Source organism: Bombus vosnesenskii, unplaced genomic scaffold (assembly GCF_011952255.1).
Source record: "Bombus vosnesenskii isolate JDL3184/JDL3185 unplaced genomic scaffold, Bvos_JDL3184-5_v1.1 scf7180000013265, whole genome shotgun sequence".
Taxonomy (NCBI): Eukaryota; Metazoa; Arthropoda; class Insecta; order Hymenoptera; family Apidae; genus Bombus; species Bombus vosnesenskii.
This window is the reverse complement of record NW_022882925.1, coordinates 9,683,653-9,699,603: the sequence shown is the minus strand read 5'-3', so window position 1 is coordinate 9,699,603 and position 15,951 is coordinate 9,683,653. Positions and strand designations below refer to the sequence as shown.

The 15,951-nt window shown below is 43.9% G+C and overlaps 1 protein-coding gene across 1 annotated transcript; it reads right to left on the bottom strand.

The window, feature by feature from the left end:
* Positions 1-10,416: 10,416 nt before the first annotated feature.
* Positions 10,417-14,033, bottom strand: LOC117242598. Its single transcript, XM_033509413.1, has 8 exons — positions 13,747-14,033; positions 13,465-13,671; positions 12,538-13,378; positions 11,967-12,479; positions 11,812-11,904; positions 11,024-11,677; positions 10,787-10,959; positions 10,417-10,600 (listed from the first exon to the last, which is right to left on the bottom strand). The coding sequence occupies exons 1-8, from the start codon at positions 14,031-14,033 to the stop codon at positions 10,417-10,419; spliced, it is 2,952 nt and encodes a 983-aa protein (XP_033365304.1).
* Positions 14,034-15,951: the final 1,918 nt, after the last annotated feature.

Genomic DNA, 15,951 nt, shown 5'->3' with positions numbered 1-15,951 from the left:
TTCTATTTGTATTAAATATTTACTTTTTTCATCGAAAATATAATTTATTTTGTAACACATAAAAGTTTCTATACGTGTTGATTATCCAAAATGGCCGCCAGTGAATGTCCCCAGTATATGGTGACTTTTATTGATGTCGAATCTATTATTTATTTGTTAATCATTCGTGACTTATTTTAGTATTTGACGTATTGAAGTGGGAATAATATTATTTTGCATTTATTTGATGTGTATAATTATTGCATGTACTCCGATGCGCACGTGTAAAAGCTATGACAATCTAAGATGGCTGCTCGCGAATGTCTCCAGTAAAAGCATAGTGATGGATCTTTAATTTCTTTAAAATCGAAATAATCCGCAAACCGGATGACGTGCGCTTTATTTGGTAGCAAATGTGGTGTTTAACGCGCATCGAACTGTCGACATTTCCAATGGAAACAGAGATACGTGCAATTGAATATTTCAGGCAGAATCTCCAAAATGGCAATTACGCTGGATTAGACAGGACATAGAGTTGACATTGCGCAATCCGGCTGATGTGCGCTGTATTTGGCAGCAAATGTTGGGTATAACGCGCTTGGAATTGTCGGGATATCGCCAATAGCAGTGTAGATATGTTCAATAGAATATCGAATCCTGAATATGCAGTACTGCAGCAACATTGCATTTGTCCTCGATCCGAGGTGACATAATGAAAACAAGAGCTGGTGCGCTGTAGTTGGCCGCAAATGTGGAGAATAACGTGCATCGAATGTTCGACATATCTCCAATGGAAACGGAGATACGTTTAATTGAATACTTTAGCGTAAATATGCTAAACTGCAATTACAATGGATTTGATAGGACACAGAGTTGTTCGATCACTCGCGGAGAGACGCGATCGCGGAGTAGCACATCAACAGGAGTCGTAAATTCCCGTTACGATTGTTCAATCGACGCCGCGAGATGATCGATCCCCTACTACGATTAGGCTAATAGAGGTGGTTAATTGAAGAGTACACTGACGTAACGAGGTTCTAGTTATGGTTTATTATGACACTGAGTATACAGGATGAGTTGAGTTAAATGAATCGGTTGTGATGTTTGACTCGGCCTGAATGTACAACGTAAGGTCAGAGGATGAGAGCGCGAGAGCTTAGGAACGAATGGTTGACGAAACTGATTACGGATGAGTGCGATCTGAAACTTCGCGGTGTTGTGACGACTGATTGTAGTCGATTGATTTGAGTGGATCCTTGGTGACGACTGACTTGAACTGATGATTGATCGAGACTCCCTTCGTTCTTATGTTTTTCCGAAGGAAAGCTTGATGTGGGTGTGCCCTTTGAACGAAGAACGCAGATTCGTTATTCACACCTTCGTCAATGAAGTGAGGGTAAACGTCCGCGATGCCGATTGGATAGATCCATGCGAATACAGAAGGAGACGAGGAAGTCTCCCACCAACGTGGGTCGGGGGTGATTTCATTCCTGGGAAAAACCCGTCATTTTCGGTGGACATGTGTTGGGTTTCCCCAGTCTACCTACTTTTTCCGTGTTTTTTAAGAGCCTAATAAAATCAAGGACTTTTCCTAAATCCGGACATAAACCGAAAATACTTCTAGACAAATAGATTGCTTGGCAACATGTAGAAGCAATTAAGCTAGAAGTTGATGTTTTATGAAGGGTTCTTGAGTTTACTGAGGGTCGGTAAGCAGGTAGGTGGGCCGCTGGCTGTCAGGTAGAGTTGGCTGGGGTGCAGATGCTCCACGCGCTCTAACAGAGCTGACATTGCGCAAACCGGCTGATATGCACTGTATATGTCAGCCACTGTGTGGTATAACGCGCATCGAATTGTCGACACATCTCCAATGGAAAGGAAGATACGTTTAATTGAATTTTGAAGTCTGCGTATGCAGTACAGTAATAATATTGGATTTGACCTCGACTCGAGTTGACATAATGTAATGAGGAGCAGGTGCGCTGTATTTGGCAGCAACTGTGGAGTATAATGCACTTAGAATTGTTGACGTATCCCCAATGGTAACAGAGATACGTTCAATTGAATACTGAAGCCTAATATGCTAAACGGCAATTACATGTCAACTCTGGTTGACATTGCGCAAACCTGTTGATGTGCGCTGTATTTGGCTGCATATATGGCGTATAACGCGCGTCGACTTGTCGAGATATCACCAATAGCAGCGGAGTTTAATTGAATACTTAAGCCTCAATATACTAAACGGCAATTACACAGGATTGGGCAGGGACCAGGCTTGACATAGCGAAAACCGGCTTGTGCGCTCTGTATTTGGCAGGAAATTTGGAGTTGAACGCGTATCGAATTGTCTTGGTACCACCAATAGCAGCGGGGTACGTTTATTTGAATACTGAAGGTAAATATGCAAAATTGGAATTACAAAGGATTTGGCAGGGTCTGAGGTTGACATAACGAAAACCGGCTAAAGCGCGCTGTATTTGGCAGCAGGATTTGACGGGACACAGAGTTGACATTGCGCAAACCGGTTGATGTGTGCTGTATTAGAGCAGCATATGTGGAGTGGAGCGCGTATCGAATTGTCGACATATTACCAATAGCAGCGGAGATACGTCCAAATGGATTTTAAAGCCTGAATATGTAGAACTTCAATAACATTGAGTGTGATCTCGATCCGAGTTGACATAATGTAAACAGCAGCACGTGCGCTGTATTTGGCAGCCAATGCGGGGTATAACGCGCATCGAACTATCGATATTTCTCCAATGGAAACGGAGATACGTTCAATTGAATATTTAAGGTAGCATCTGGAAAATTGCAACTGCGCCGGAAATGACAGGATACAGACTTGACTTAGGGCTAACCGTGTGATGTGCTCTGCATTTGGCAGCAAATGAGGAGTATGACGCGCATCGAATTATAGACATATCTCCAATGGAAACGAGGAAACGTTCTAATGAATATTTAGGGTAGAATCTGCAAAATTGCAACTGCGCTGGATGTGACAGGGCATAGCGCATACCGAACGATGTGCGCCGTATTTGGCAGTAAATGTGGAGTAGAACGCGCAACGTACTGTCGAGATATCAGCAATAGCAGTGTGGATACATTCAATTGAATATTGAAGCCGGAATATGCAGTACTGGAAAAACATTGAATTTGACCTCGACCCGAGTTATCATAATGTAAACAGCAGCATATGCGCTGTATTTGGCAGCAAATTTGGCGTATAACGCGCATCGAGTGATCGACATATCACCCATAGCTGCGGAGATACCTTCAATTGAATATCGATGACCGTATATGCAGAACTGTCATAACCTTGGATTTATCCTCGACCAGAGTTGACATTGTGTAAGCAGGAGTACGTGCGCTGTATTGGGCAGCAAGTGTGGAGAGTGTAACGTGCATCGAAATATCGTTATATCTCCAATAGCAGTGTTGATTCGTTCAATTGAATATTGAAGCCTGAATATGCAGTACCGCAATAACATTAGATTTGACCTCAACTCGAGTTGACATACAGCATACAGGAGCATGTGCGCTGTGTTGGGCAGCAAATGTGGAGTATAACGCGCGTCGAATTGTCGACATATCTAAAATGGAAACGGAGATACGTTCAATTGAATATTTAAGGTAGAATCTGCAAAATTGCAATTGCGCTGGATTTTGCAGGGCACAGAGTTGATGTCACGTAATAAATGACGAGGTAATATATATGTCGAATCAGAGTCCGAGTCTGGGCCCGAGTCGTCCTCGTGGCGAGGGCTTGGGACAGGTAATGATTCTTCACTGAAGCTATCCATCTTTTTTTTACACCACTGACGTGACTTTTATTGACACACACAAAGATGTTACAAAGTTGACGCAAAGTCACGATGGTCACACACTCGCGACACTAGTGACAATGGTCTTAGGTTCGCTAACGAATCCGTACGTACTCGCAGAATCTAAGTCGGATTCTTTGTTAATATTCACTGACCGTAAGGCGTTAATTTTTTCGTCAATGAGATCGCAAGAGAGAGAGAGAGAGAGAATGACTTTCCGTCGCGGCGACACCTCAGAGGAAAACTATGATAGGGTGTGTCTAAGGGCACCAGATCATCGGATTCGTCGGGGATAGCCTACGTTCGGAAAGTAAGGGAAATTGACGTTGCTGCTAATTGGTGAATCTCCATATCGGTAGTTAAAAAAGGATGTTAGTCGCCCTCGAGGGAAAGTTGCGGGTGGGGGGGGGGGGGGGATGTCGTTCGTGGAAAAATAGATCTCTCCTGTCTTCCCGTAGCTGGGACAAAGACTGTTTGTCTGTTTGAAGGACTTTAGGTAACTAGATCTTAGTGTTTATAACGGCCCTCGGGCTAGCTGATCACGTACTGCGGAGACGCGTCGGCATCTGGTAACCATCATACCCGAAGAATACCCTTTAATAATATCCCGAATGGCTTCACGGTAATGAGGTTCTCGTACATGCGACAAGTCGATCTCGTCGGATTGTTCTATCGCGTTTACCCTCAGTACATCCGGCGCGTCCTCGTGACCGTCGGTCTGATCGTCGAGTCGTAAAAATGTCACCTCGCCCCGTTTGACTCGCAACTCTACCTGGTCTAAAAAATCGGTACCTAAGAGTAGACTGTGTCTTGTCATTACCTTATTCGAGACAACATGCAGGGTGACAGTAAAGTCGTACCCGTCGACCGTCATTACCCTTGTAAACTCACCCCAGGTACTATTGCCAGCGGAACCAAAACCATCAAACCTAAGTTTGCAGTTTCCCAGAGGTGGTGATCCTAACCTCGCATACTCATCCGCTCGTATGAACGTAAAGTCACTACCTGTATCCACTAACGAGACAAACCTGCAGCCATCTATCGACACGTCCTTCACATACTTCCCTTTTTCGGATCTTGACACTACGCAAGTCTCTTTCGGTCGTGCCGTACACCTCGCTGCAATATGTCCAAATCCGCTGCACTCGGAACACCTAACACCTTCTCCCCTCTCCGGACACTTAACACTTAGATGATCCTCACTACCGCAAATGAAGCATCTTCTTTTCTTCATTGCATCTACAAATTGACTGGGCTTCCCGTTCTTCTGGGTTTTAGCCGGCTTCACAATCGACTTTGCTCTGCGATTCTTCTGCTCTTCGTACATCACTAACCTCTTCCTCAACTCTTTGATTGACGTAGCGCCGTACAATATAGCCTTATTGTTCTCGTCGTCTATTATTCCATCCTCTATGTATTCCACCTTCGCTTCCTCCTCCATGTCCACATGGCTGGCTATTTCGAGCATGCGGTACATGTAAGCCAAATATGCTTCATCACTCTCCTTTTTTGTTTCTTCAAGTTTCTGATGAACTTGCCTACTGTTGACTTTCCTCGAAAATTCTTTCACTAGCCCCCTCTTCAACTCATGCCAAGTCCTGGCATGACACTCGAAGCTCGCAAATATTTTCGCTGATCCCTTCAGCAGCTTCCTTGCGTAGACTGCCTTCTGCCCATCCGACCACATGCACGTATCAGCGACTTCCTCGAACGACTCGAACCATCATTCGACATTTTCACCTCTGTTGCCACTAAACGACTCTAATGCATCTTCGACGTCTCTAAAACTCAGTGTCGAACCAACACATGCCCTTCGACAACATTCGTCACGGTCCTGATACACCCTTCGCGTATCTCTCTTGTATCCTCTTGCGTTTTTCTTGTCATCTTCATCCTCACTTTCGTCGTCGCTTTCTTCTTCCGACGATATGTCGTTACCATCCATGGCCGCTTGTAGCCGTGCGCGTAATTCTACTTTTCTTCCCGTCGTTTTTAAACCCAAACTAGCGAGGCGCTCCTTCAACTCCTTCGTATTCATTTTCTCAACATCTTCATCTTCGTTACAATCACGCTCAGCTCTCTGTACGTTTTCTAAATCTCGTTGACCGGTTAGCTCTTCACCGCCCGTCGATCCCTTACGATACGATTGTCCAGCCCTACACGCCCGATTCAGCCTTGCAATCAGCACTGACCTCGCACCCGATATAGGGAGGTTCATTCGCGCGAGCTTACTCCTCAGCTCCTCCAGCGTCGAACCCTCTTCACCCGACAATCGCTCGTCCCCGACGTTTGACATTTTTCACACTACACAAACTTAAACCGTCAACGATATCGTCTTTTACCGCACTGCGTACCGGTAAATTCACAACTAGCTCGAATAGCTCTGTTAAACCGTTTCGTTTTCTGTCTTGTCCATTCCCGGCTGAGCCCCCAAAAAATGTAATATCGTGGTATAATGTGTTTACAAAGAGTGGACAATAGAGATGTTAATCAGACAGAAAAAGACGATTGTTGTTCAACCTGAACTATTCACGCCAAACGCACAGAAAACAGCGCAATCCACACTCTCTCGGCAACGCCACTCGCAACCTCCGTCTCCGCTCAACTCGCACTCGGCTCCTCGACTCGCACTCTGCTTTTCGACTCGCACTCTCTGCTTTTCGACTAACGCTCTGGCCGTTACCGCATTCTGTTGTCTTTTTCCTAGGCCCACCGCACACGTGTTCTGCAGGCGCTCGTGGCCAGGGTCACGTAGGTCTTTTCCACGAAACTATGCACTTGAAAAGACCGATGACACATTGATGGGCCCGACGACGCCTCGGCTCTCGCGACATTGTTCATAGTTCGCCCGATATTTCTTAGGCCTTTCGTCCACGATACTACATATATATTCTATTATTTGCAACGTAGTGAGACCCAAAGTTTTAATTTGTGTCATTCTGTGCGAAAAAGTTAATTGATTGGCTCTATCTCCTATTTGATTCAAGGTATCAGTATATGTTACGACCGTTCGCGGAGAGACGCGGTCGCGAGGAAAACGCGTCAGCGAGAGGCGTAACTTCTCGCTACGATTCGGTGAATCGACGCCGCGAAGTAGTCGTTCCCCTGTTTCGTTTAGGATAACAGAGGTGGTTGATTTGAATATGACATAGTAGTAAGTTATATTTCACCGTTTATTCCACAACTTATAACGAGGATAGTTACACTGGTGCGTATGTACGCGATGAGTGAGTGACTGAGTGATCTGCGGGTGTGTATACCCGCTCGAAGGATGTTGACCGTTCGAAGGATGCAAAAACAGTACTCTTGGGAGACGATGCTGTCTCGGAGGAGAGCTAAGGATAAGTGTGTCTAGCGCACGGGACCATCGGATTCGTTGGTGCCGATGTTATTTTGGAGAGTGAGGGAATAGGCTTCGTTTTTAATTGGTTAAACGAATGGTCTTGACCGCCCTCGAGAGAAAGTGGTTAGTGGGAGGAAAGTTGCAGCGTACGTGTCAAAAACTGACTTTCCCTTGTTAAGCCGTGGTAGACAATAGTCTCTAGAAATTCCTCCGGACCAGATGTTTGTTTCGTTTGGAGGACCTTTTCTAGGAAATCTATGTGATTTATGGAAGGTCCTTGCAATCATGGAAGATACGCTGCGAGTATCCGAAGACATCTGGTTGCCATATTGCCCGCGGTGTGTGGCCTCGGCTAGGTAGTGTTACGCGACGTAACAGTATAACCATTTAGGTTGCTTATTATTATAGGAGTCTTTTCTAAGGTATCGAGCATTGAGGATAAATCTACGTCATTAGTTATATTTATAATTTTGATCTTAATATCGTAAGAAATGCTCTTAGGATTGCCACTGATTGTCATATGGTTGTCTCCACACAATATATCTACAGTTATTCTAGTTTCCAACAGAGAGGGCTGCTTCAGTTTGACAATTTGATGTCCTTCTTTAGAGAATATATTGAGTTCTATTTGTTTTTCTGGTATAGTTATGTAACGATTTTCGTTTTTGAGTGGTATAAAAGTTATTTCTACGATCTTATAGACTGTGAATTTACAAAATCTCATGATATTGTCTACACTAATTATTTCGGATGCGCAGTCGTGTTTTGAACGTCTATCATGTATGAGTTGAGTTTGTTTGCAAATATACAATTCGTGTTTGATTCGACATTGCTTGTCCAAATACATCTGATCTACATTCATATAAGTTAATCCTGAGGTGCTGAGAAATGCTTCGTTCTTTTGAGTCGGTATGGGGTATACCTGTTCTATTTCCCATTCTGAGTCAATTATTATTGGAAGTGAAATTTTAAAGAAGATCTTTTTGCTTTGGACAAACAGTGTGAGTGTAGAGACGTCTAAAATGTTTTGGAAATTATTTTCTTCTGGTGAAAATCCTTCATTTATGATGTGATTTCCTAAAGCCTTAGCGTATTGTTCTAAGAAAATGTGATGATTTATAATCTGGGGGCTAATAATTCCTTGTTTTCCTAGTAAAATTAAATTGAATATTTCATCGAGTTGAAAGTGTAGATCTGACAAAGCGCTTTCTATAGAAATAGTCTTGACTGTTAGAAATCCTAGTTTGTTTACTTGATTTATTTTATTTTGTATGTCCGCGTTTACTTTTTCTAATTGTTTTAGGCTGTCGGTGTTTAGGATTCTCCTAATTAGAGCGGTTTGGTTAGCTACAATGGTTTTTAATTCGTTTCCTTCGCTAAATAGTTTGTCGATATTCTAAATCGTTAGAATCTAAGGTTCCGAAAAGTGTTTTGCTGATTGAACCTATAGCGTCTATTAATCCTCTCTTAACTCTAGAATGAGTTAATGATCTTAAATGTGTTCCTAGCGTTTTGATGTTATTGAACTTGTTGGTTAAGGAAAATATCTCTTATTTTACTTGACATGGGGTGGTACAATGTTTTTGGGTTTCTCTTATGTGTTTTCCTAACGTATCGATGTGGTTAAATATATCGCTTACATCTATTCCTATATATACGTTAACTTTTTCATTATACAAATACGCTCTAGATATTTTCTCGTGGAAAATCGCGTTATTTTCGATCGGTATTAATTCTAATCCGAACACGAGGGTTGTGCATGAGATGAGAGTCCTGAAAAGTATGGTTTAATTCTGTTACCATGTATCTTCCTAATTTGGTTATTAATTAAAATTTCGTAATAAGGAGTCATAGCTTTTTCGATGTGGTAAGGACCTAACCATTCATCGTCCAATTTATCTGTTTTATGATCATTATGCACAAGAACCGCCTCTCCTCCTTTAAATACCGTTTGTATTTTAATGATTTTTCTTTGTTGATCTCACATGTAGTGTTTTCTACTTTGTTCAAGTGTCTGTCTAGCTAGTGTTTTGTATTTGTCCAATTGCTTTTCCATAGTGTAAACATTTCTTCATACGTGTAGTTGGGGGTTCTGGATATTGAGGATGGGAGGTTAGCTTTTCGTCCAAAGGTTAGTTCAAAAGGTGAAAAACCGGTAGCATCGTGTATTGCTGTGTTATATCCTAAGCATATGAAGTTTAATACTTCATCCCACTCTTTATCTGAGTCGTTTAGACTTGTTCGTATCATGTCTTTTACCGTTGCGTGTCTTCTTTCGAGGGATCCGTTAGATTGTGGGTGAACGCTGATCGTTTTTATATGTTTTATTTTAAATGCTTCTTCGAATTTCGTCATGAGTTCGCTAATAAAATTCTGTCTTTGGTCTGTTAGTATAGTTTTAGGTGCTGAGAATATATAAATGTAATGATGCAATAAGGCATCTATTATGGATTCGGTTCTTTGTGTTGTGAGAGGTATTAATATCAGGTATTTGGTCAAATCATCATGAATAGAGAGTATATATTGGTTTCCTCGTTTAGTTTTCGGCATGGGACCTATTATATCCATTGCTATTTTTTCGTTTGGTTCAGTGGGGTTTGAGATATTACGGGAATTTCCTTCGCGCGGATTCTGACAAGTTACTGTTTTTGACATGCTACGCAATTTTTTATAAATTCCTCTACTTTTGAGAACAAATGTGGGATTTTAAATCGTTTTTTGATTTTTGCGTAAGTTTTCTGTATACCTATGTGTCCTGAAACATCGTTATAATCGCGTCAACTTGTTCATCTGTTAGAATTTGAATCGGGTCGTATGCAAAAGTTATTTCTTCTATTTTGTCGTTAACATACATCAAAACTGTTTTTATTCGCGCCTTTTTGATTTCATCGAAGTTTTTGTCTCCTATGCCTAACTTTTTATGCTTTGTAGCTAATTCTACTATCTTCTTTAATCATTTCTTTTTGTCGTAGGGTCGTAAAGTTTCTTTTATTATTTGGAAGAAGGATTTTTCGTTGGGGACTATCTTTAGTAGTTTAGGAAGCGTGTCGGTGTCTTGTTCCCATCTCTTTTTTTGCGCGGGAGGAGGGGAAAATGCATTTACACATACCCAGTGACCCGTGTCACTAGGTTATGTGGGACTCCAGATGACATCGTCATACCCACTAAAAGCCCCTCCTCTTTCCTTTGATTTGTTAGACACGGACAACCCCAGCAGAGCCAATCAGCATTCATCAGGGTTGTCCTCAACCGTGTCGCCGCATATTATCGTCACGTACTGGTGCCGCCCCTCCTATTCGCTGACTCGGCCGCCTTCTCCATATCCCTTCTATGTCTCATTATGCCCTTACAGAACTCTCTGAACTTCCTCCAGTATTCATCCCTGGTGACTACAGTGTCCACCAAGTTGTCCACGCTTATCCTGACACCCAAGAAGTTCTCCAACTCGATTTTTCTATCGATCCATTTAGGGCACGCGAATAAGACATGCTCGACGTCGTCATTCGGGTCTCCCAACACTTCGTGTCGACCTCCTTACCGATCCTCTTACGGTAGCTGTTGAAGATGCCGTGTCCCGTGAGCATTTGCATCGTGAAGTGATCGATGTCTCTTCTATTCCTGGCGAATACGGTCGCATTACTTATTACATATCCTGGTCACATTATCCTTATTATACATGATCCATTCCGCCTGCCACTCCGTTGAGGCCTTCTTCTTTACTTCTTCCAGATCTTCTTTTTTTTCCGCATGCCTCTCAATCACCTCCTCTCCAACAGCTAAGGTCTTATAGATCTTCTTTCTCTCATATATTCCCTTCAACATTCGCACTTTAGATCGGTAAGTTCCTGGTCAATACACAAAGCGCCGCGTGGGATACGGTGCGGTAGGCCGTGGATGTGATGCACAGGGCAGTTCGTTGAGCCCTTTTTATGATCTTCTTGTTTTTCTCATACTTCATTGCATCAACCCACACAGGCGCACCGTATGTTATTATGGATTCCCACACGCTGTAGTATAGCCTTCTTGCCAAACCAGGCGGGCCCTTAAGATTCGGTAGGATTCCTCGTAATGCTCCTATCTTGATACCCGCTTTATCGCACATCGAGGCAATGTGCTTGTCAAATTTCCTATTCGTGTCAATCATGACGCCAAGATATTTCGTGACCTCTACCGTGTTGATAGCCACGCCGTCCACATCCAGGCCGATAACTTTGGGTACTCTCATGCCTGTAATGAGGATTATTTCCGTCTTCTCCTTAACCAGCGTCAAACCCACTCTTGCACACCAATCGCACACTGTTCTCATGACCTCCCTTACTATTCCGCTAACGCCTTCGTTTTTTTTTACGGCACATGCGATTGCCAGGTCCTCTGCAAACGCGAGCGCCTTAAACATTACCCTGTTATCTAGCCTTCCAATAACCGATCGTAGACTATGTTCCATAGAAAAGGCCCCAGCACAGATCCTTGCGGGATCCCAGCCGCAACCAGCTACTCCATCGTACCAAACTGGTTGCTGACGATTATCCTCCTGTCCGTCCGGTAATTTTTTACCAATCTAATGATCTTGCAAGGCAGCTTCCTCCTGGTCAGTTCGTCAACAATGCTGTTCCAACTAAGGGTGTTGAATGCATTCTTGATGTCCAACGCAATCATCAAGCATACCATCTTTTTCTTCTTGCAGGTATCCGCGAATTTAATCACCTGTGTAATCGCGTCCACCGTGTACTCCTTCTTCTCCTGAACCCATATTGTCCCCTATGAAATGGGTCCACTCCCATACATCTTTCGATAATCAACTTGAGACACTTCTCCCACACTTTGCTCAAGGCCGGAAGTACGCTTATTGGGCTGTATGCATTAGGGAGCTTAGGGTCCCTACCCGGTTTACTGAGCAATATTACTCTTGCTGTTTTCCAGTATCCCGGGATCCTACCAGAGTCCGTAATACTGTTAATCACCTTAGTGATAAGCTCTGTTCGGTTGTTTACTAGCAGCTTAACAATATCACCTGGGACACCATCTATTCCTACCGCCTTCTTTCCATTTATTCTTCCAATGATTTCCTTAACTTCTTCCTCCTCATGCTTCATGTTATAGGTGATATCCTCCCTGTCATGCTCTTCGACCTCCCTTAGCTCCGGTCTGCGTCCAATGATGAACAAGCCTTTTAAAATTTCTTTCACCTTGTTAACAGGCATGTCATTTGGAAGCCCTTTCTTGCCACATCTGTTCATAATCGTGCGATACGGCTTTCCCCACGGGTCCCTTTCTAGTATCTCACAGAATCCGGCCCAGGCTCTCTTTTTACTCTCAGCTATTTCTTTCTTCAGCTGTCTTCATAGCCCCTTATAGTTACTAATAAGGGTTTCGATCCTCCTTCCTCCTTGCCCTAGTTATTTTCCTCAATGCTTTGTGAGCCTGAGTTCTCAGTTCTGCGATCGTCTCATTCCACCAGTGATTGCTGTACTTCTTGTTTGTCGTACAGCTCACCTTCTTCAGCATCTTGTCACAAGTTTCCACCATACATTTCTGCAGCAGTTCCGCCTTGTCCGCGTCGTCCATCGTATTAAAATTCTGTACGTTAGTGATCTCGTCAAATTTAGCTAACAATATGTCGGGTGCAAGACCCTTCGTCACATATTTAAAAAATTTAGTTCGGTCACTTACGGTCCTCGTTTTAAACGTATGAGATATGCATAGGTGTATGAGATATGTAACCATGTTTGTTGCACTGATTATGTCAAGGCAACTCGTCTTTCCGTTTCTATAAAACGTGCACTTATCGTCCAGCCTTATAGGGAACACGCCGTAACCGCACAGGGTTTCCATTAAAATTCTTCCTCGCTTGTCCGTGGTTTGTCCTCTCCAGCACGAGGACTTAGCGTTGAAGTCGTCAGCCACAATTACTTTCTTGTTTCTGCTTACACCCTTCCTTATCTCCGATGCAAGCTTGTTTATGTACGTCATGTATTCCTCAATCTTGATATTGGGGGAGCAATAACCACTGAAACAGAGGATATCACCTACACCGATACCCACTAGTCCGTCCTTCCTGTAGAGAAGCGTTTCATTCGGTACTCGACCATTGAATTGCGTAACCCAAATCGACGCATCACCCTTAGTATCGTTATTCCAGTAAGGTAGCTGCCTGTACGGTTCGGATATTATTACCGCATTCGGTCTGGCCTCGATCGCGCTTTGGCACATTAGATCCTGCGCTATCCTACATCTGTTTAGGTTAATCTGGAGGATTTTCATCTCCTCCCTTGTCTTCCCTGTCGTAACATTCTCCTGTAACTGGTCACATGGTCAAACCTAACACCCGTCTCCTTGCTACATATCGTGCAGCACGGTAAATTTGGGCACGCTGCTATCGTCTGGTTCCTTCCTCCGCACATCCTACAGACCTCCTTTCCCGGGCTCACAGCCTTGCACTTGTTTGCAGTGTGCCCGAACATGTGGTATCTATAGCACTTTGTCGCATTGGGTAACACCCTGACTGTGGCTATTGTTAAGCCCGTCCTAATCTTAATATTGTCGCCGCCTTTATCGATGTACGCTTTTGGCAGAACAACGATCGCTGATTGCGTGCCCTACGGCACCCTTCTCATCGCCTTGACTTCCAGTTCCCCGATCTCTATGATTTTAAGCTCTTCCTTCAAGGATTCCACGAACTCCTCCTTTCTCACCAGCGGATCCACTTCCTTTATCTCCACCGACACCTTGTCTTGTAAGAACGTCGCTCGTACCTTATCGCCAATAATCTCATTTATCATATTGGCAGCGACTTTCACCTCGCAGCCCGCCCTCATTTCTATAAGGATGTCCCCCGCTCTTGTTTTACGAATGCCCGAGCTTTCTTTAAGGACATCCTTCGCCGCCATAAGCTCTTTATATGTTTAAAGCCAATCCTTACCCTCTTTTACTTTGATAAGGATGGCCTCGGGCCTTCTACGGGCTCTCAATATCTTCGGCCCTCGGTTCTCGGTAGGCGTCAGCGGCGGTGGTCCGCGGTCCTCTTTGTCATTTCTTCCATTTTCCCGTATCCTACGTTTCTCCCTCCTGCTCCTTTGGACCATCCACTCGTCCCCGGATTCGCAGGATTCAACATATCTGGTGTCCATAGCACCCCTCCTCTTTGAACCGCATATCTCTGCATAAGAGGTAACGCCTCTTCTTATTCTCTTGTTATACTCCTTGTCTTTGATTTCCAGCGGAGAGACTGTCTTCCTTTTGTTTCTGGATTCTGAGGACAACCCTCTTCTGCTGTCCCCGTTTCCTCTTCCTATCTCCTCCAACAGAGGAGAGGTTCGCGTGGATACCTCTACTTCCTCAGGTCTCTCCACTCTTCCCTTACCTCTCCTTCCTTTCTTGTGTACCGTCGTCATAAGCTTGCCCCATACTTCATCCGTCTTGCTATTAGTCGCGGAAGCAAGCTCATGAATTTTCGGATCCTTCTTGAAGATGAGGTGTAGTCTTCTTACCGCCTTTTTCAGATCCTCGTAGGCCCCCTTCATAAACTCTACCATCTCCTCGAATTCGGCAGGCTTGACCATCACGCACTCCTCCACCTTTAGCTCCGGGGTTTTCTCGACCCTCCTTGCAACCTTCCACACCGATTTCATTTATATCTCTCTCAGCCTTTTCAATTTTCCTGCGATCGACGTGGCGCTACAGCTGCTTTCCGCCATGGACACCTCCCCTTCGGAGACGCTACCCTCAGCTGTTTCACTCGTTGCTTTCGCGGCGATACTGGACCACGTTACCATAGATGTGCTTTCCTCGCCTTTAACTCCTCTCATTACGGGAACCAGGAAACTACCTCTTCCTGTTGCAACCGCCGTCACTCTCGGTAGCGCTCTACCGCTACTTATACTCTGGATGCCCAGGTCCTTCTTTTCCATTCCTTCGCTGAAGTCGTCTCTAAACTCAAGGAGTTTTGTGTTCTTCTTGGGTGATCGAGAACTTCCTTTACTCCCTCCACTCATCTTCGCGCTGCCACTCGCGACTTTACCGTCGCTCTCCTTGCAGCTATTATGATCCCCGGTCGTATTTACCGAACGAGAGGAGACCCTGGGACCGACCTTCCTCCCATCGTTCATCCAGTCGTATGATGACCGTCGGGTCGAGCCTGAGACGCTACTCGAATTACCGACGGGACCTGGAGGCTCCGAAATTCCCTGCGCCGTAATTGTTTTCTCTTTATTCAACTTATCCATATTGTTAATTTGTGTTCAAGTCCGTGGAAATAGCCATAGTCGTCAACAGCCTTGCTCAAAACCGACCAAATATAACCACTCGTAGACCAAAAACTTGCCAAATCGTCAACCAAGCCTCCCATAATCATACTAATAATAATCACTAATCAATAAAATAATCAGTTACGTGAACGATTAATAATTAAATAATAACCAGTAATGCCTAAGGAATATTAAAAATCACATCACTAAGTAGTTAATAACTAATAATAAATAACCAATAACGATTTATAAACAAATAAATAAATAATTAAATGAATGCACCTCCAGTTGCATTCTCCTATTAGTCGTCACACAATCCCATTATATCTCCACGCCACGTAGCTAACCATCGTTCATTTGCTTCTATTTACAAAAGGGAACCCGGCTCGAGCAGCATAATTCGATAAAATAATAAAAAGACATCTAAATAGAACTCTGGTCGACCCGACTTTATTCCTTCGTAATAGGGGCTTACGCCGAGCCGACCATACGTTCTCTACACCGTGAGGTGGCGACGCCCATGGCGACGCAGCGAACCACATCTCATGCGCGTCACGTACGC

Excerpts from the sequence above, each read along its gene's own strand:
- LOC117242598 (XM_033509413.1), bottom strand. The coding sequence starts at position 14,033 with ATGGCGGCGAAGGATGTCCTTAAAGAAAGCTCGGGCATTCGTAAAACA. Across the intron at positions 13,672-13,746 it reads AAGGCGATGAGAAGGGTGCC|GACGGGCTTAACAATAGCCA; the intron begins GTAGGGCACGCA and ends TATTAAGATTAG. Across the intron at positions 10,601-10,786 it reads GTGACCAGGATATGTAATAA|AAAAATCGAGTTGGAGAACT; the intron begins GTAATGCGACCG and ends ATGGATCGATAG.